Source organism: Nematolebias whitei, chromosome 9, assembly GCF_014905685.2.
Source record: "Nematolebias whitei isolate Nwh7 chromosome 9, NemWhi1, whole genome shotgun sequence".
In the NCBI taxonomy this organism is placed as follows: Eukaryota; Metazoa; Chordata; class Actinopteri; order Cyprinodontiformes; family Rivulidae; genus Nematolebias; species Nematolebias whitei.
The window spans coordinates 29,561,705-29,583,660 of NC_056506.1; the positions used below are offsets into that span (position 1 = coordinate 29,561,705).

The 21,956-nt window shown below is 38.1% G+C and overlaps 1 protein-coding gene across 1 annotated transcript; it reads left to right on the top strand.

The window, feature by feature from the left end:
* The first annotated feature begins 8,989 nt into the window (after positions 1 to 8,989).
* LOC119414562 (NAD-dependent protein deacylase sirtuin-5, mitochondrial) lies at positions 8,990 to 16,486 on the top strand. The gene is made up of 9 exons (XM_037681659.1): positions 8,990 to 9,060; positions 10,502 to 10,606; positions 12,682 to 12,815; positions 13,001 to 13,226; positions 13,369 to 13,456; positions 13,578 to 13,631; positions 13,912 to 14,035; positions 14,185 to 14,300; positions 15,182 to 16,486. Exons 1-9 carry the CDS (start codon positions 9,042 to 9,044, stop codon positions 15,252 to 15,254), a joined length of 939 nt encoding a protein of 312 aa, XP_037537587.1. The 5' UTR covers positions 8,990 to 9,041; the 3' UTR covers positions 15,255 to 16,486.
* The last annotated feature ends 5,470 nt before the right edge of the window (positions 16,487 to 21,956 follow it).

Sequence of the window (21,956 nt, forward strand, 5' to 3'; positions counted from 1 at the left end):
ATAATTATTCTACAAAACTGTTAAGATCAGATTCTGACAATATAATTACAAGCTTTAACAACCACATATTGCAGATGTGGTAAAAATCAAACAACTGAAAAACACATTTCCTATCAGTACATTTAATCTGTAAGATGTGCTTCAGGAAAAGTGCAAACAAACCAGTTTTAAATAATGAACTACCATTTTCAGATGAAAATTATCAGTTCTAAAAAGTTATTTGTATTTTTTTTAAGAACAGCTTGGAGAATATTAAGTGTTTAAGGCTATATTCATGTCAGATGTTTCATTTCACCTCTCACTGAGCACAAATTGTATCCAATGTTTCAAATGCATCTTGGGATTTACGAAATGGTTCTGAGGCAGAAGTGAATGGTGCAGTGCAGCTTCAGTTGCATGGAGTCTCCAGCTTGCAGCAGAGTTGAGGGGAGTCTGCCTCCACAAAGACCTTACTCAGCAGAACGGTTCTAAAGAGCTGCTGCACCGCAGGGTGACACCTGCAACAAACATTCATCATCTCTGCTTGATGGATCCGAGCTGCAGGCCGTTGTCTGCTTCAAATCTACATCTTATCGTTCTTTGGGCTCTTTATTTATTCCTCCCCAGCTCAGTTTAAAGCATGCCTCTTTAAAAAAGTAGCATTTGAAAGTAAATATGTTCCAAGCAGAACTCATAATTGCTCGTTGGACATGCAGGCTTTGATTATCCGGTTGAATCTTCTCGCATCTCTGCTCAGCTTGCATTCAAACCTGCTGTAAATGTGACCCACAAGCACATCATCAAGCTCTTCTTTTCAGCTTAAAAAGCTTTTTAAAAAGAGCAACTATGTATCATGTAGTGCACGCTAAGCAAATGGGTGGAAAATTGAGTTGAATATGCAGCTTCCTGAAGGCTCTTATTAAAAAGAAGAAAAAAGAAAACTCATGATTGTGGTAAGTGTTCTGGTCCGGCGGCGCCGGTGGTCGATCAAGACTGAGCACAGCAAGAGTCCTTGATTTTGTGGTGCTATTTTTTGCTCTGATTTTCCCACTCATGTTTAATTCAAACTAAAGATGCTTCAGTACAAGAAGGTCTATTTGCAGCCGGCTGGATGCTGTGCTTTTTGTTTCTCCCATAATTGCATGAAATGTCTGCTGTGTGCTGATTGGAACGAGGTAGAGATGGACAATGAGAGTTGATGCAAGCACATTTTAAATACTTGTCTGAAAACAGCCCAGATATTTAGTCAGAAATTGACTTTCAGTTTATAAAAGACAACATGAAACTTCTGTGTGCATCCTGTTTGAGAAGCTTTATCATAGTCCTGTTTTCAGTGCACCTTTGGCGTTTTGTGAATTGTCGCCTGGCGCACGGTGCTTTGCAGCAGGAAGTTTCAACATGCATCTGGTGTACTGATTGCTTTCTCTTGGACAGCCAAGCTGTGCTAGAACTGCAACAGAGGGAGAGCAGGAGGGAGTGGTGGGAGGTGAATAAACAGCGTTTGGCTTTTCTTTGCAACATCTATTATAAGTGGCATTTTCAAACTGTAGCGTGCATGTGCTGTTTATGTATGCTGAATCCCATTTGCATGATGGCTCATGTTTATTTGACGTTCAGCATCAGCGGTGCAGCCCAGTCTGGGCATCAGCTTTGTCTGCTTGCATGCAGGTGAAGACATTAACATAATAATAACAGAGGGCACACTGTCAAACAGTGCAGCTGTAAAGTTCATGTCCTGTCGCTCTTGTTTCAAAGAAAACACTAATTTTAAACATGTGAAAACAAGCTGACCTACAGTGGGTCATGACTTAGTTAATTTTACAGAGACTGAGCCGAAGTCTGATTTGGCAGTAGCTGAAAATCATTTACAACACATGCACAGTGTGGATTTTTTAAATATAATTTGTATGATATTGTGCATAACGTTACTGTGTAAATGCTTATTAAACATTCTCACAATTCCTAATTTTTTTGTACTCGTTTCAAATATTTTCAGCCTAATTCAGAAAAAAAATGTGCTCTCTCCATTGCCTTCTGGTAATTTAAGCTTCTTTCTGCCTTTTTAGCTACTATTCAGCTGGGGGTTTTTTTTGTGCAAAATTTCTGCTTTTTTTCAGATAATTTCTACTTTTTGTGCTCATTTCTGCTTCTTTAAGCCTAATTGGGCACATTTGTGCTCTCTCCACTTCTTTCTGTCTTTTCAGCTACTTTTCAGCTTTTTTTGGTTAATTTCAGCTCTTATTTTTTGGCTATTTTACAAACTTTTGTGCTCATTTCTTCTTATTCAAACCAAAATTCATCAACTATGTGTTTTTTTTTCTGCTTTTTAGGCTCCTTCTTCCATTTCAGCAGGTTTTTTTCATTTTTTTTTTTTCATTTCTGCTGTTTTTAACAAGTTCTAAAGCAATAAGCGTTCACATGCATTTCTACAGGAAATGCAATTTCTGTAGTTTTCATTAATTTGCTGTTCATTTTTATAAGGACAAATAGTAAATATAAAGAAAAAGGCATTTACAGCCTTGGCTAATTTGAAATGCACATCCCTTGCTGGACCTTTAGCAACATAAAAATAAAAATAGTTTTAAAAAAGTGTAAAAAGAATAAACATGACACTATTAAAGCAATAAACAAGATCAAATAAATCAATAATAAAGGTGGTAGATGTTCATTTCTGTTGAATATGTTCTCCCTTAGAGACTGCTTCAGCCCTAATCTAAATTTATTCCAGTCAGAAATTAATTTCTAATCTGCACGCAAGGAAATCTACATGCTAATCCCCTGTACAGAAAAGGCTGCTTTATGGATGGAGCTGCTGTTGGAGACCAAGAGGTCACATAATAAATTAAATGAGAGAAACTTGGCGAGTGCATGAAACTGTCTGCAGCATGAAATGGTAAACAGTCTGTAATTAATCTAAATGTTTGTGAGTTTGCTCTTCTCTACTTACCATCAACTCTTTTTTTTTTTTCAAATTTTAAATGAGAATGCAAAACAAAACCCTGATTTTTAACTTGTTAAACTTGTTCAATATGTTGACCGTTGAGCTTTAAATTTAGAACTGTGCCGTTCTTCCAAGACTGAGAATAACAATTTTTTAACATTTATGGTAAGACGTGACTTTTCAAACCATGCAGTGGACTGAGAGCTGTATTGATACTGCCACAGTGTTTTTTCAAGACTTCTCCTGAATCCCTACATCTGTCATTTCTCAACAGAAGATGATTTAAAGATGATTAATTTATCTTTGTGATTTTTATTCCTTTCATTTCAATCTGCAGAATTTATGCAGAAGAGATGGCAACGTAAAATGAAACAACTATGATGATGATGTAAAGTAAAACGTGTGATTAAATCAGCTGATCTCATCTGTGGACTTCCTCCTATGAAGCACGGACCTGCAGACAGAAATCAGACGAGGCTGCAGCTAAAGTGAGCTGCTGAATGATGATCACTTAGACCCCTTCAGACATTCTCTGCCAGCAGGATGAATGCTGTGTCAGCGCTTGCACACCGCACTGTAGGGACAAAATATATCCTGACACGAACATGCGCATAAGTCTCAGCAAATTGACCAAAAACATCTAGCATGGCTGCAAACACAATCAGTTAGCTCGTGTTTCAGATGCCTTGGTGGTGGAACTAATGAGTGAAATCAAACATATTAGGAGGGTCAAGCATCCGTCTTTACCTCCATGCTTTTATACTTAATGGCAGATGACACAAGTGTTGAAAGCTGAGCAGAAAATGATTCCATTATGTTTTATTATGTCTGTGTGCAGAGCCATTTAACTGCAGAACAGATTAGCTTAGTGCTGACTCTGAACCGGCCTGTGCAATAAATCCATGCTCTCATTATTCCATTAGAGAAACCCACAGGGTGCCTGTTATTCAGGCAGCCTTGGAAGAAGAACTTTGCCACAAAGACTGAACCTAGATTTGGACTGAATAAATCATTTTCAGCGTTAATATATATCCGACAGCATGAACTCATGGGCGCCCTTGAGGCTGGGTTGAGTGCAATATTACCAAAATAAAAAGAAAGCATAACAGTAATAAGATCTAGTTGCTTGTTTTGCATCCCTGACAGCCCCGGTCGTTGATCACTATGAAGCACCTCACCATGCAAACACTTGACTTTGGGTTTCCTTGGCAATAAGCAAGCTAAATCCTGCTCCACTTCTTCTTCAGGTGGAAGTGAGTCAGCTGAGCTGTTGTGTGAATCGCCCCCGTCCTCATGCTTTGTCTGAGCTCATTGTAGAGTAGAGAGGGAACCAGAGCAAAGATGAAACACAGAGACAAACGACAGTCTGCTGTCATCAACAGCAACGTCCCGCTTCAGGCAAAACACTCGCTGGCACCGGAACGGAAGCATCTTTTCATTCATTCAGCCACGAAAACACAAATGTTTTCCAGTAATGCCTGAGCTCGCATGAAACAAAAGCTGCGGTCGAGTCTGGAGATAACATAAACTCTGCTTATGTCCTCGTTGGAAGGATGGGAAATACATCAGACCGTTCTCTGTTCAGCAGCTGATTCATTTACTGTGTTTCTCTTTTGGTCTGCAGCACTGTTACATATTTCACAGCAGCTTTTGGCAATTACTAAAGCAGAGTCAAAGATGAAAAATGCATGGACTAACTAACAGCACTTGTAGATGTTTTGGTCAAAACTTAAATGATGCTACACTGAGTATGTGTGTTGAACGACTCTCAGCTACTACCACATGAAATTTTAGCTCCACGCCTGTCAAATTAGCAGTTGTGGCCGTTCTTGTTGTCCAACAATGAAGGTCATCTTGACTCCCCAAGTTATTCAGTTGTGGAGGTCTATCCAGTGATCCCTTTCCGAATGCTTCAAGGTCTGTCCAGTGGTCCATGAGATATTTTGCTAACAGGATTGACTTTAACAGTTAATGCCACATGTTTCAATAAAGATTCTGCTCAGTATGTAAGACTTGGAGTATGTCTTGTGGTTGCATCTGTAAACTTGTCTGAACTACAGCCATTTTGTCTATAAGGTCAGTTGTCTGTGGTAGCCATCTTGAATTAGACTGGCTCTAAATGTTAATCAGTTGTAGATGGACATCCAATGATTACTTTCTGACATATTTTGGTTCCCCATACACACAGACACAGGCAAAAACAACAAACTATTAAAGAAGCACATCAGAATGTTAAAATCAGCCTTCCTCCACCAGTTTAACAAAAACACAACACCTAATGATATCTAGATAAAAATGCTGAAATAATGCGTCTGATCCATCCAACACTACAGACTGCAGGCGTACTCATCTCATGGATTTATTTCAATAACAGGATGGATGTGTTTGACTGAACATGATCAATTTGGACCGTTTTAGAAGAATCATAAGCAGAGACAGGGTCATTCTTGGCGAGATGAAAACAAACGGTGAAATGTTTGTGTCTGAAACATGCTGCTTGTGTCTTAACAGCACCGTGCTGCAACAAAACACCTGACTCCGTGGACTCAGTCAGCAGAAAATGCAGAGTCACCATGGCAACAGAAGCAAGCAACACACTTTGAGGATGGAGCCGGAGGACAATTCTCCATCGTATCATCACGTCATCCGTCACAGTCTGAAAAGCGGTGATTAAAATGTGAGAAGAGAGAGAGAGAAATGAAAACAGTAACAAACCGTGTGTTCCTTCCGGTTTTGAGCATCTCAAGCCGTCACAGGTCACGTTGGAGCTTCTTATGTAACTGATTCACCAAATCAGATGGCAATTAAAACATATGATCACCATCAAAGGGTTAAGAATATGGATTCATTTCTTAACTCCTTTATACCAGTCAAGCCAACTTCAAGTGTTTTTACTCCTTAAAGTTGCATAACGCTTCAGTCTTCTTATAATATCTGGAAATAGTGCGCAGAGGTTTTTATTTGATTTTTTTTCTCCCTCATGGAACATAAGGTGCAAATATAGTGACCAGTCTGGATATCAGCTCCTACCTGTGCGCAGATTGAAGGATAGCCGGGTTTCTACGAGGTATGGGATGTCGCTCTTGGAGCGGAGTCTCCTGATGGGTCTGCGGTCTGTGCTGCTGGCCGGAGTGGTCGCCATCAATTAGAGCCAGAGTCCAGAAAGATGACTGCTGGCAGACTGGGACAGAAACACAAGCAGCCGGCCACACGCAGGCTGGGAGGCATCTATGATGAAGGGGGAGGAGGCACACACACACACACACGGAGGAGGGAGAGAGAGGCGTTGGTGGCATGTGTTGTGGATGTAAAAGGAAAAACTCTAAGGATGGGGGATTGAATATTTTTTCTCACAATAAAATAAAATGTTTGATTTCACAGATAGATTGAAACTCACCTGATTTATTAAATCCATTAAGATAAGGCTATAATTAACACTGCACACTCCCACACAAGAAAACAAGAGCAAAAAACAAGAATGAAATGAACAGATGATACATGTGGGTTTGTATATTTTAGTTTAGAGCTTTAAAAAAAAAACACAAAATGACAAAAGATATGCATCTAACCTAACTGTTTTTTTGACATAATCTTAAACTTTTGACACCACGTTTGCTCATCACTAGTCTAATACAGTGGTACCCAACACTAGTCCTTGAGGAACGCCATCCTGCATGGTTTAGTTGCTTCTCTGCTCCAGCACACCTGATTTGAATGAATTAGTGATTAACAGGCTCCTGTAGAACTTGAGGAATTAAATAAATTACTGAATCAGGTGTGCTGGAGCAGAAAAACAACTAAAACATGCAGAATGGCGTTCCTCAGGGACCAGGGTTGGGAACCAATGGAATGCATGGAACAACTCACGACAATGGTGAGATCTTTTAAAAATAAAAGTACAGTAGTGTGCATTTAAATGCTGGATCAATCCACAGCACTGTGTAAAAGTGTTAAACCACCTCTACACACTGAAAACCACTAGGTTATTTTGATAACTTGGAGATGTTGGCTTGGTATAGTTTTTCAGCTCCTCTCTTCTTCCGGGTTTGACACAGTGCGTGAACGTGCACAAAGAATGCATAATTGTTTTTACACCCCACACTTTTCCTGACGCAACCACAGATCACCAAGCAGTCCACATGTGTGGAGCAGAGGGTGGAGCAGAGGGCTGCCATCCAAGTCATCCGGGGAACAGCTGGGCGGCTGAAGGGCTTTTGCTCAAGTGCCCTAAGTGAAGCTAGTGCTGGTGCCTCTTGAAAATGAGTCCTTGTGGCTCAATGACACTAAACTGTATAAATAAAGGTTGAATGATGAAGGCAGGTGGAGGTGCTTCACCTTTCCCAGACAGATTTTTGTTGTTTGTCTGGGGCCTTCAGACAATAAACTTGCTTTTTCTAACCTCCTCATCACCACTCATTCCTGGTTAGTTTGACCAAATTTTAGGTCAAAGAGTTCATCCAGGTTAGCAACCGAGCCATTCTTCACAGTCCACAATTCTTAGCCAGATGTTGACCAAACTCAGCCTGAATCTCTTCTTTAGGAAGTAATAAGTAAAATGAGAAGGTAAAAACAACTTGTTTAACCTGGCTGACTTTGGAAATAAGTTTTTGTTTTCAACCCAGCAAGTTTGAGTGTGTAACTTTCAAGGAGCCAATGTTTCTTCTGTAATATTTCTTCTATTGTTCTGGAAATATTTCAACAATTTTATTTGGATTTTGGCAGATTTTTGTGCATTTTATTGATCCCATCATGTCAGTATGCTCAGACAGAAACCAAACGAGAAACGGTCAGCTAAAAGTATTGTGAAGTGTGCACACATCCTATTACATAAAAGAACAAAAATAATTGTCTTTAATAAACTAATATGTTTTATTTGCAGTAAAATTATACACATTGCAATCAACTGTAAAGCATAAATATGTGATAAAGAGAACAAAGTATGAAAGCACACTATTATTACCTAAACAAGAATATACAATCAAATTTTAACAGGTTGCATTTTTAACACATTTAAATATACATAAAAAACAAAGTAACTTTTATCATACTAATAAAACATTTAAATTAGGACATATTTAAATTATCATGTACTTTAGTTGGTCTGCTAAACACGGTATGCTTAAAATTAAACTTCACTACAAATTGTGGACAACTAAATACACTTAATGCACAATAAATAAATGAATGAAAACATCACACTTTAATTTAACTTACCTAATCTTAGATATGTTTGAATCATATAAGTGATTAATCTGACTGTGAGTACACTAAAGTGTGTTGAAATGTACCGTACTTAGCACATTTATTATTCACTGAGAAAAATGGACACGTCAAGGACAAAAAAATGTGTCAAGCAAAAACAATTTTTTGTCAATGAAGGGTATCTAAAAGGCATGTATTTATAAAAATGGAAAAAATAACTATAAATCCAGCAAAGCCCAGCACATAAGAGATGCATCGTACTTTGGTCGACCTTCGTTTGGCTGTTTTCAGTGGACGGCTCAGCAAGTCATCCTCCTCGCACTATGTCCTTTGTGCTCTCTGTTCTCACTACAACTACCTCCATGTCCTCTCTCTCTATATATATATCCCCTTTTTGGGCTTTCCTTGTCTTTTTCCTGGCAGCTGCATTACTAACATCCTTCCATCAATGTGCCTCTGTTCCCCTTGCCCCTGCCAATCTCCATCACCTTTGGTTAAGTGCCTCACATTGTTTGAGAGACCTCTGTTCCATACTTGACACTGTGTAGTTTATCAGTCAAAAGACTGACTTTTGTCAACACATTTTTATATTTTACAAGACATTGAACAATGTTGCATGCACTGCTGGAATATTTTTAAAGCAAAAGCTAATTTTGGACTAATTAAAGCGGAAAAATATATAGAATCATTTTATTATTTTCAAAGTCTATCTATAAATAAATAAATATGAAAACTGATGATTTATCACTGTCAGAGTGAACATCTCAAATCAGCAGTAGTTGCAGCAAACCACCGCTAGAGGGAGCGCCTGAATCACACTGTCGGCTTTACGACACTGAGGCTGGTTTACGGCTTCCCTTGTTATTTACACACACCTAGGTAAACAAGAGCGTCGTGTGGCTTTTTTGTTCACTCAAGAATGAATACTGCTTATCAAGGTAAGTTTAATAAAGCACTAAGTGTAAGTTCGTTTAAAAACGCTTGCGTCTAAATGGTTTCGAGTTGAAGCAATGTAAAAAATACACAATGTGGGGGCTGCTGATAGTTCCTGTTTATATTGCACAGCGAGGGCTAATGCATGCACCCAACTTCAGTCACGTACTTCACGACTACAATGCAACACTTTGGGTGAGTGTTGCTACTGGACGAGGATGGTGAAATATAGTTTTTTTAATGAAGGATGTAAAATTACCACTTAAATATTTTTGCAGAAAACCTGCTAGTCTGGTTTGCCTCGGAGATTAAGGGAGGTGTAATCCTTGTTTAGGAAAGGATAGGCGTCCTGTGTTAAACGTGTCAGCAGACATGGCTTTGTTTCCGTTTCTTTTTTCGTCTTTTTTATAGTTTGACATTAAGAAGCTCTACTTTTAGAAGTCGACTGCTGGCTGAATGCACATTCCTGGGCTTATTATCAGTGCAGAGAAGCCCAGACTGTTTTCAGAGCAATGTTGTAACTACAGTCTATGTTTGCACACAGTCATTGTGTGTTTTTGCAGCCATATCTCGTTCTTTTTTATATTTTAATCTTAGTGCAACACAGGAGCGATTCTAGAACCTGATCTTTAGGGGCACATAGCCCCCAGTGCTGACAATGGCTTTTGGCTTGAACAATGTGGTGGCCATTGGCGTTAGAAGCATTCATGATGTCGGGGGTACACACAGGTGAGGGGGGTCTGGGGGTCCTCCCCCAGAAAATTTTGAATAAAGTGGATGCCTTTTCCTGCATTCTGGTGTATTTTAACAGGTTGTTAAACATCTACGTTTACCTACAAGTAAACACTTGATTCAGTCACTATTTTAGAGAGCTCAGCACAGCAAGAAGTAGCGCCAAGCTAAGATGCTACAGACGTAGCGTAAATGTGTTTTTGTTGCATTGAATCATAAATGCAATAAACTAAACCCAACGCCCAAACCCAGAACTGTAAAAATTATTTTTAATAAAAAATAAATAAAAAAAAGCTAAAATCACTACTGGTGCAATATTCTGTAATTTATGATAAAAAGCACATTTAAAAAATATGGTTTTAAACATAACATTAATGTGCATTGTAATGTTAGCGTTTATCAGACATCACTGGTTTCTCATGTTTGTATATTTTGTCTTTTTTTTTTCTTTCTGAAATGTAATGTCTTGTATTTGGATTGTTTAAAATGTATGAGATTTTGTGATGTAATGCATGACATCTTCATTTTTAAGATTACAGTTCTAAGCAACAACAAAGAAGTTCTCATCTGTAGTTTTTGAGTACATTGTTCTAGTTTAACATGCTTAAAATAAACTTTTAGAACTATATACATGAAAACAACTGCTCACCTGAAACTTTATGGTGATTTTTTTTTATTCTTTAACACATTTTTTTGCGTGTTTTTATCTTCTAGTGACAAGGCTTCTCAAAAACCGAGCTGTCATTTCACTTGGTTTTCGCATGGGCTCCACACATGTGACAACGGGACCACTGGCTGACCCCGGAAGACCCAGTACAGGTAAAAATAAATAAATATATTATTTTGCTGCATTAAAGCAAATTAGAACCATGATAATCTGTTCTTCCTGTCAGACACTTTATAAAAATATTTTATTCACTGTAGTGTTAAAGAGTGATGTACAGATATATTTCTGTGCATGGATATGAGTAAGGATCCTGTAAAGTAAGTCAACTTTATTTATATAGTACTGTTCATAGATAAAATCACAAAGTGCTTTACAGAAATACAAAATACATGCTTAAAATAAAGCAAACGCAAGAACAGCTGATAAAAGCAGTAAATCAAATATTTAACTAAAAGCTTGTCTGAATAAAAGTTTTACCGTAAATAATAATTAAGGAGACACACATTAGTATGTCCTGACTAACATAATCACACATAAAGAAGGGATGTTGTGATAATTGGTCAACAAGTGCTTGGTTGTATGTAAATTACTTACAAACTTTACTTCTGCCTTATTACATCCTGTTTGAAGTCAATAATAACAGAGAAATTGCATTTTCTGCAAAAATGCAGTGTGAGGGCTTTTTGCTGAAGAACTTGCTGAACAACAGCTGAAATTAGCCATAAAAAAAATCTGAAATGTAGCTGAAAAGGAAGAACAAGCCTTGATTAGCAGTAGGAAAATAGCTGACAAAAGGCTGAAATTAGCAACAAAAATGAAGCTGAAAAGGCAGAAAGAAGCTTAAACTACCAGAAGAAAGTGGAAATAGCTGAAATGAGTGCCAAAAATATGGAATTAGCTGAAAAGGCTAATATTAGCACGAAACAGCTAAATAGTAGCTGAAATAGCAGAAAAAAGATGAAGCTTTCAGAACTAAGCTGAAAGGAGCACAACAAGCTGAAATTAACAGAAAGAAGTTAGAAGAAGCACAAAAATGTTGTAGTTAGCAGAAATAATCTGAAAGGAGAACAACACAGCTGAACTTAGCTGGAAGTAGCTGAAAAAAATGTTTAAATTTGCACAAGGAAGCTGAAAGAAGCTGAACCAGAACAAAATGTGAAAGGAGCTGTAAAAGGATGTAGACAGATCTAAAGCTCTGAAGGATGTAAAATGAGCTCAATTCATTTTCTACGAGGGAAAAAAATGTTAGAAAAGTCTAAATATTTCCTAAAGTTAAAGTTGCCCCGATACCAAAAGTCATAGCACCCTTCTTCTGAAAGAGCTGAACGTTTTGATATGATTTGTTGAAATAGCTTGATATTGTTTGAAATTTGACAATAACTAGTAATTATTGTCAATTTAGAAAGAAATGTTGAATTTGTTTTGCATGTAGTACCTTTTTTGACCACCAGATGGCAGTGTAAGAATGTTCAAACCGAAGGTTGGATAGTGAGGGAGCGAGCAGCGTGCCTGAGAAAAATGGGAGGGAGGCCTCTTGAAGAGACATGGGCTGTCTCTCTTCACTTCTCAGAATGGTGGACGCTCGGTGTGGTTTGAGCTCTTTAGCATAGCATTTTTCATACAAAGCTTTTGATAAAAAAAATCAGAAAACAAGTTCTCAGCTTCTTTTTGCAGAGACAAACAACTTTTTACACAAAGGCACGGGTTTCAACTGTGAATTCAACAAGATGGAGGTTTTTTCTCGAGGTCGGCCTTTTAGCTTAGTTTGTAGCTTAGGTTCTCAGTTTAGCTGCTTTTAACGATCCAACACAATTTTGGATCATTAAAATTGATTTTAAAGAGAAAAGACAAATGTGGGGTCAGTGAAGAACACCAGAGTTGAGCTTTTTGTCATCCAGTATCTTCAGTAGAAAGAGAGACACGACGAAACGATAAAGCCGATAAATGAAAATGAGGTCCTTAATTTTCACTTATCATGCGATTAATTGATTTATTGTTTATTGCGACAGGCCTACTGATCAACATACAGAAGAAAAATGAATCACAATAGTGTGAATACTTGATGAACATTCACACTATAATCAATCAATCTTAAGCTTAGCCTCATTATAGCACATTTGCTGTTCTTCCTGACTGACGCTTCCGTGGAGCTTACGTCAGTAGAAATGTCCTTTGTCTCCTCATTCTAAAGCAGATGCTGAAACATTAGTTCTTTTGTTATTTTCAGACATGTCTGCTTTTCGCGAGACCTTCTCCAAAGCCAAGCACATAGCAATCATCACCGGAGCGGGTGTGAGTGCTGAGAGCGGAGTACCAACTTTTAGAGCAGAACACGAGAGGTGGAGGAAGTGGCAGTCTCAGGTATATTTAGAAAGAATCTGTTTGTGCTGACATCTTTAATATGTTTCTATTTCTCTTGACTAAAATTAATGCATCTAAATAAATAAATAAATAAAAAAAACCTAAATGAAGTAATAAAACAACATAGTCTGACATTAAAGCGTGAATTCAAAGCTTTATTTTTGCCTTTGTAAATGATTCCTCAGGATCTCGCAACTCCAGAAGCCTTCTCTCGCACCCCGTCCCGGGTCTGGGAGTTCTACCATTACAGGAGGGAGCTTGTGTTGGACAAGAAGCCCAGCGCTGTTCATTTGGCCATAGCCGAGTGTGAAGCGCGGCTGAAGGAGCAGGGGCGCTCCGTGGTCGTCATCACGCAGTGCATAGACGACCTGCACCTACAGGCCGGGTCCAAACACGTGCTCCAGATCCACGGTGAGAGTTGGATAGGTTGAAGTTGTTGAAGCTGACTCTCAGGCAGAGCTGCAGGTTTCAGCTTCTGTGGTTGTCGTCACACAAACAAAAGTTTTCTGAAGGCCGCTGTGTTTTTTTAAATTATTTTTTTGTGTGCCTTCAGGCAGTCTGATGGAGACGCGCTGCGTGATTTGTAGGCAAGTGACCGTGAACAAGCGAAGCCCCATATGTGCTGCCTTAAAGGGCACAGGGTAGGCATCTCTTCATGAACATCAGCTCTGAAACATTTAGAACTTGTATTTTCATCGCTTCAGTTTGATCCGGTCACGAGCGAAGTTTCTAACCCTCTATATGTGTCCTGGTAACGTTCAGAGCGCCTGGTTTAAATGTTCCCGATGCCCAGATTCCAGTGGACAAACTGCCACGGTGAGACTACTTTAACTTCTTTTTATTAATAATAGACAGATTTTTAAAGCATCTAGTTCTGTTTTTCACACTCCCACTGGAGAACTTCAAAAGGCCTGAAAAAAGCTGTAAATTCATCAAATTCACTGAAGCAGTTCCTCCACTAGAGGGCAGTGTTGTATCATGGGGGCTGAATTAACTGAAGACGAGTTTGGGTGACTGAGATAATATCTGTAGTTATTTTACTTTATGATTATTTTGTCATATATTCAGCATGATGAGATGTTTGTACTTTATCAAGGTGTGATGAGAGGGACTGCCACGGTCTGCTCAGGCCCAATGTGGTCTTTTTCGGGGAGACTCTGGACTCCCATCTCCTGACCATGGTGGAAAAAGAAATAGAAACCTGTGACCTCTGTCTGGTGGTGAGTTATCCTCATGACGCTTGTTCCTCCTGTGTAAATACGTTGTATTTTTCTTCAACTTGTCAAGGACCTGACCTGAAAAGCACAGATTTAGGGAGAGATCTGAAGCTGACACTGGGGTTGTTGCTCCCCCTGTTGTTTACTTGTAGGTGGGGACGTCTTCTATTGTTTACCCAGCAGCCATGTTTGGCCCCCGGGTTGCAGCCAGAGGCGTTCCAGTGGCAGAGTTTAACACAAATACAACTCCAAAAACCGAGTATTTCATGTAAGTTAGTGAAACAATCACGAGTCTATAAAAAATGGTGAGAAAATACTTTTTGAATTAGGCCTGTTGTGATGAACAATAAATCAATTAATCGCATGATAAATGAAAATTATCTACTTTCATTTTTCGGCTTTATCGTTTCTTCGTGTCTCTCTCTACTGAAGACACTGGATGACAAAAAGCTCAACTCCGGTGCTCTTCACTGACCCCTCCCTTTCGTTTTTCTCTTTAAAATCCATTTAACATCCAAAATTGTGTTTTTGGATCGTAAAAAGCAGCTAAACTGAAAAGCTAAGCTCCGAACTAAGCTAACAGGCCGACCTCGGGGGGGGGGGGGGGACTCCATCTTGTCGAAGCTCCAAAATTCATGGTTGAAACCCATGCCTTCGTGTAAAAAGTTGTTTTTCTCTGCAAAAAGAAACTGAGGACTTCTTTACTGATTTTTTTTCTTAAAAGCTTTGTGTGAAAAATGCTATGCTAAAGAGCTCAAACCACACAGAGCATCCGCCATTTTGAAAACCGAAGAGAGACAGCCCATGTCACGTCAAGGTGCCTCCCTTTTTCTTAAACACACTGCTCGCTCCCTCACTATCCATCCTTCGGTTCAAACAGTCTTACACTGCCATCCGGTGGTCGCAAAATGGTACTACACACAAAACAATATAACCAACATTTCTTCTTAAATTTGACAATAATTACTAACTATTGTCAAATTTCAAACAATATTATCGTTTATCGCAATAATTTCTGAGACAATTAATCGCCCAGCAAAATTTGTTATTGTGACAGGCCTAATTTGAATGCATTTATAAAGTTAAATTCTGTTAACAAAGAGGCACAATCCTTGTAAAATAATAACTTGTTGTTTTCTTGTAACACAGGTACCATTTCCAGGGTCCGTGTGGAGCAACGCTGCCTCAAGCTTTGGCACCACACGAGTCAGAAAACATCTAGACTAATCTTTTTTTTTTTTTAACACAGTTTCATATAATCTAAAGCTGGGAGATTTAATTATTTTCTAAAAATTGAAACGTACAAAAAATGAGCAACTTCTTTTTTTTTCATGTTGAGATAGATCTCTTTATACTTGAATATCTAGCTTACTAACTGGAATGAACTGCTTAGGCATTAAGCAGGAAATATGCATTGATAAAAGAAAGGGGATGCACAATGCATATAATTGTTAGCATAGAAAAAGATTTTCCTCCTTCAGAGCAGAAGTTAGAAACTTGTTTTAGAGACGTTATCCTCTAAAACGATGCTGTTAAAAAGAACAACATACTACTTCATCTTTCTATCCAATCACCACATTTACAGACGTGATCTTGTGCCTTTTCCAAACTTTTTTACTCCATCCTAACCAAACGTTTTTACGAGTCCAAATCAGTGTTACAGAAATTTAGGTAAACGGTCAATTTACTAAAAAGGGGGCAGAAGAAAAATCAGCATAATTTACTGCTTGAGTTGTTAGAGGACATGGATTATTCATGAGACAAATGTTAAAACTATTATTCAGTGTTTGTTTTCTAACACATTTCTTAATGAGGTTGGAGGTTTTCTAAAAAAAAAAAAAAAAATGAACGCAGTTTGTTAAAAAAAAATTGGATTGACAGTTTCATTGTCTGCAGACACTATGCAGTTGTTTCTCATGTGTTCCTGTAACTCTGCCAATCCATTTATAAACAGCAGAACTAATAAAACACTTCCTGGATACATGCTGATATTGTGTTATTGTGCATATTGAAAGAATTTATACACGTTTGTTTTATTGGTCCACAATGCAGGATTTCATCCTTTACATTTATTGTCCACAGCCGACAGGCAAAGGTAGAGTAATATCTGTCCGGATGTGCCTGTTTATACTAAAATGTCTTGTGAACCACTGGAAATTTGAATGAAACTTGGAGAGAACGTCATTAATCATGCATCTACAACTTTTGAAAATGGCCGCCACATTAGCCAACACACAAATGGCTGTAACTTTGACAACTGTGCAGCTTTTGGGCTAAAACTTGATGTGGAAGTAGCCAAGATTAATTTTTTTCTGAGCGTGACATCTTGAAATGGATTGCATGTGATTGCCTGTCACGTTTTCAAGGTTTGACCAAAACAGCTAACATTTTATAATTTCTCACTTTATTTTTCGAGCTTTAAGGCGCAGTTAAAATCTTTTAATTTCCTCAAAAATCGACAGTGAGCCTTTTGATCAGATGTACCTTATGTATTAATTCTGGTTGTGCTTACTGACCTCAACAGATTTTATGTAGTTATTGTGAATGAGTTGAATAAAGTTTGATTTATCTGACTGTTTTGTTTCACGTAATGCACCTTATAGTCCGAAAAATGCAGTACTCTTCGTTTAACGCTGACATAAAAAGCAGCAGGCGATGTTCTTTCCTTCGAGGAACTTTAGGCCTTTTGATTCCAAAAGGAACAGTAGATGTCAGTGTGTAGCTTTCTTTCATGCTCCGAGAGGGACACACAAAGCGACACTGTGTCCATTCAAATTATTTATTAGTATGCACAAGCGTGACAAAATGTAGTTTTGTGTGCATTTATTCCATCTGCGCATGCATGTTGGTGTTACGGCTGAGGAAATCTATCTACCTTCAATGTATCGCTACTAAAAATGGAAACAGTTTGAAGTGGAAAGGAATACTTCTAATCTCATGCAGGGATCTTGATAATTGTATTATAATAATGCAAATGTGTTGCTTCTTTCAAATGAATGTAGACAGTGTCCATGGAGGGGACTTTATTATTTTTAAAGCTCAGCCACAGAAAGATGTTTCGACCTGAACATACTAATCATCAGTTAAGTTTGGCCACTGGCTTTGACCAGTTCTGCCAATGATTGTTTTGATTACTATTATTTAGAAGAAAAAAAACTACAATCTAAAGGATTGCTCATGAGTATCTTCCTGATAATTTCCTTTACTGTTTGTAGAAGCTGAATGTCTTCAATACGCACCTTCATTGGCTGATATGACCACCATTAAGTCATTCACTAAATAAAAAAAATATTTATAAGTCATTCAGCCTTGGAAAGTTTGTCTCATTGGACGATATAATTCAAATGAAGCAGTTTTCCATGAGCTGCCTGGATGTTTTGAAAGGGCGAGCGGTGCTCAGATGCAGGTAACATGCTCACTGTCTCACGGGAGTCTCTTTGAGTTGGTTCATTTCATGGTCACTGTCGTCGTAGCTCTCTCATGATAAATATTTTAGCTGCAGCAACACATAGGTGGACAGCACTCAGACTGACGGCACTAAAATTAAACCTGCAATAAAGTGTCTCCATCTGTCACTCCATGTCATTACCATAAGTAGGTTTACTAATTTGCTTTATCTAATACTTCCTTAAAGGAGAGGCGAGGCCGACTTCCATTTGTCATCTGAAATGCACAAGGGGAGGCAGATAAACCCCCTCAGCTCTCCAGTTTAGTCTGATTTGAGTAGAAAAGTCTATTTCTAACTCCAGGAGCGTCTTCCCTGTGTGTGTGAGAAAGAGTATAAAATCGTAGAAGTGGAAAATTTCTTGTCAGATTCCAAAGTCTTCAGGTTAACAGACTATAAATAACCCTTCCTCTCCGAATGAGGAGACAGAATTGAAATTAAATATTTGTGGATCCTTTTTAGTATAAAGATATTTTTAATACATACATGAAGTGCTTAACAGAGATAAACTAAACACATAGGATCATGTAGTCGTTGAGAAAAATAATCTAAAAATACACGTTTGTGAACAAAAAAGTACACGCACAAAAAAAAAAAAAAAAAACTCCAGGATTTATAGTAAATTTAAAAGTCAAATTTGAGTGAAGTGATGTCAATCAAAAGTAAAGTCCAGTTCATAGCAAAGAAGGGACTTTGAACATAAATTAAACTAAATATGTCACAAACGTTCTGTAAAAAAGAGCTCTCGTTGCTAAAAGTCATTCTGTTCAATTAGGTTCACTCTGCCTCAGCCTTTGGTTTAGTTTTGGGCAAAGTTGTTTATTAACGCTAAAGTTATTAGTTATTAGCATTAGTGGAATAGAAATTCGTTCATTCATTCAACCTTTATTTATACAGGTAGTTTCATTGAGCCACGAGGACTCATTTACAAGAGAGACCTGATTTAAACAAAGAACACGGATGAGGTACAGACAACAATAGACAATCGTGTAAAAAAGCATATGAAATAAAAAGTAAATAGAAGAAAATATGTAAAAAAAAATTTAAACAAAAGCAGCTACATTATAAAGTGTTGTAAAATATTAGAAACATGAACATGTCTGCATTGGTTGTTGCCACAAATTTGTTTAAAATCCCTTAGAGAGGTCACGGTTGAGATCTTCCGATCTTTTTGCAGGATAGTCCAGGAAGGAGTAGGAGAAGGCCCTTTGGCCTAGTTCAGTCCTCACTGAGGGAACACTGCAGGTAATAATGTCCTGAGAGCGCACGCAGAGACATGTAGGAGGAGATGTAAGAAGGTAGCAGACCAAGAAGTGATTTAAAGATGAAAATGTACCAGTGAGAGAGTCTGCGTGACGTTAACGATGACCAGTTAACCAGTGAATACAGGGTGCAGTGGTGGGTACAATAGTTACAACCAGTTATGAATCTTAGTGCACCGTGATAGGCAGCATCCAACATCTGCAGGGTTCTTGTAGGAGCCGTCATGTAAATGATGTCACAATAGTCAATGGAGGGAAGGAAAGTCACAGTCACAAGGCGTTTCCTAGCATTCAGAATTAGACAGGATCTGTTTCTGAAAATAAACCCAATTTAACTTCCAATTTCTTTACCAAGTTTTTGACATGAGGCTTAAAAGAGAGATGCGAATCAACCAAGATACCCAAGTATTTGGAAGAATCGACAAACTCAATAGGGACACCATTCAAAGGTAAAAAAGAAGGAAGGACTGCTGGTACCAACTTCCTGTTTGAAAACAACATCCCTTTGGTTTTAAAAGCATTTTGAGACAGAACAAGTCTGACTGGATGATGTTGAATGCAGACTGTAAAAGCTGAAAAACCTTAGCAACTGGTTTAGCTCGACAATGAACAACTGTGTCGTCGGCATAGAAATGTAAGGATGCATCAGGAATGATCTGATCTACATTACTCATGTAGATTGTGAAGAGGGTGGGTCCCAAGACTGAGCCTTGTGGTACACCATTGTTAACTGTTAAATAACTGGAAGAAGTACACATTGTCTTTGATCTGAACGATAGTTAGAAAATCAACCAACAGTGTGATCTGAGAAACCAATTTCTGAGAGCTGATGACTTAAGATGTCATGATCCACAGTGTCAAAAGCTTTAGACAGGTCTAAGTAAAGTAATCCTTAACAGCCAATGCTTCAACAACATCATTAAAAACATTCAGCGATAATACCTAAATAAATACCAAATTTTTGAATGTAATCAAATTGAGGGGATCTTAAGTGTTGAAGATAAAGAATAATGTAAGCTGTGAATGTTTTGTTTTTCTCACGTCCCAGTTATGGAAAGATACAGAGAAGTGGACAAACTTTCCAACACCACAGTAACTCAATTGGCTTCATGGTTTTTATTTTTAGTCTTCTTATACTTCCAACTGAATTGCTCATGTGTATTTTGTTATATCATGGATAGAAGACCTAAAGTGGTTTTCAGTTACAACTTGAAGTCTGAAATTGTGTTTTTCCTGTACGAGTGTGATTCTGTTTTCTGTGCAGAAAGGCAGAAATGTCAGACCAAGGGTAAACCAAGGAGCTGTGAATTTTATTAGAAGCTTTACAGTAACATAATGTCAACATGTATTCGGCTAAACCTGGTTCATTTTGCCATCTTGAGAATCGAATACAGTATACTTTTTTTCCCCCCAGTGTTTACAGAATTAAAAGCCCAATTCAAGTTCTTTTTTTAAGGTACTTTGAGAAGTCTTGTCTGTGTGAAGGTTAATATGTTGCAATGCCATTCTCATGTATTTAGATGGCGTGAAGGTGTTTTTATCTCCTCTTTTATTTTTAACCATGGGTATGATCTTGCTATCATGCAGTCATCCATTACCGCTGTCCTCTGCAGGCCGCCAGATATTTTTAGAAAGCTGCACTTACATTTCTCACAACATATAGTAATTTAGCCACTTTGAATGCTCCGTCATTTCTTCAACAACACAATGAGCATCCAGAAGTCTATTTTCTTTACCTGCTTGTTATTGTACAATGTCATAGGGAGCAGGTGCCTTTTTCCCAGCAGATATTAGACAAGAGGCGCACCCTGAACAGGCTGCTGGTACATCAAACATAGAGACAGTCAATAATTCAATTTTACACTCATACTTAGGGATAATTCAAAGGTACCAACTAACCTGACATGAATGTTTTTGGACTGTGGGAGGAAACTGGGGAGCCAGAAGGAAAAATAAGTTATGCAAGCATGAGGGGAACATGCACAATCCACACATAAAGGCCCCAGGCTGGAGTTGAACCTTTGATCTTTTTACTACAGGGAAACGGTGCTAATAAAATTCCAAACTTTGATAAGCCAGGTTTCATTAGCTTGGACCAAAGAATGCAGACTGCACACAGGATCTCAAATAAAACTGAAAAGCTTTATTAACTAAGAAAAACAAAAGGTTGTCACGACAGTGTAGCATTTGCAAGGACATGCGATGCACCAGACATCACATGAGAGCAACAATGATCCACTGAAAGGGCATGGAGTCAGACAGGCTTCATGGACTGATGATGATGAAGTAATGAGGAACAGCTGAGCTGAGTGAAGAATGGGAGCAGGTGAGTGTGGGTGTGGCAGAACTGATATACACCAGGGGTGTCAAACTCGCTTACAAAAGGGGGCCTAAATTAAATCTTTTTTCAAAATAAGGGCCAATTTGAAAACCACACTAACTCAAATCAGATATCCAGCATATTTTCTTGGTCACAGGTTCCTCAACAAGAGTTTGGTTGGTCTCATTTGATGTTCTCTGTTGTGCTTTCAACATCATAATCAAAGATTACTGAAAAAAAAAGCGATATAAGTATGTTACGTTTCACATATCATCTTGGGGGCCAGATAAAATATAAACAAGGGCCACATTTGGCCCCCGTTCATTGAGTTTGACACATATGATCTACACTTTGGGAGAGTAACTGGTCAAAATGAAAAAAAATAAACACAAGTAAAATACATAAAGGAATCAACCAAAATTTAAAAAATAGCAAAGACTCTAAATAAAACTAATAAAAAAACAAAACAATTTCTCTCAAATTAAGTGCCTCTCATTTCTTATTATTGCTTAAAGTCTAAATTTCTGGACCCAACAATGATACATTTTTTATATGAACCATTATTTTCATTCAGTGTATTTATACAACTCAGGACATTACACCGAAAATGTAAACAAGAAAATTAATCCAATTTGTTTCAGTTCAGTATAGTCCAATTCAGTCTGATTATTCCAATTTAATGACATCCACTTCAATCCAAACTGATTCAACACATTTAGATTTAAATCCAAATGCATCCACAGTCGGTCCACTTCAGCTCAGTCGAGTGCTTCAGAATCAAAACAGAACAACAGAGGCCCATGAAGGCCCAGGTAGGTTCTATTTATAGCTGCTGTCAATTCACAACTCCAGAGTGGAGAGCGCTGTTTGTCTCACCTGCATGCAAAACTTGTGCAC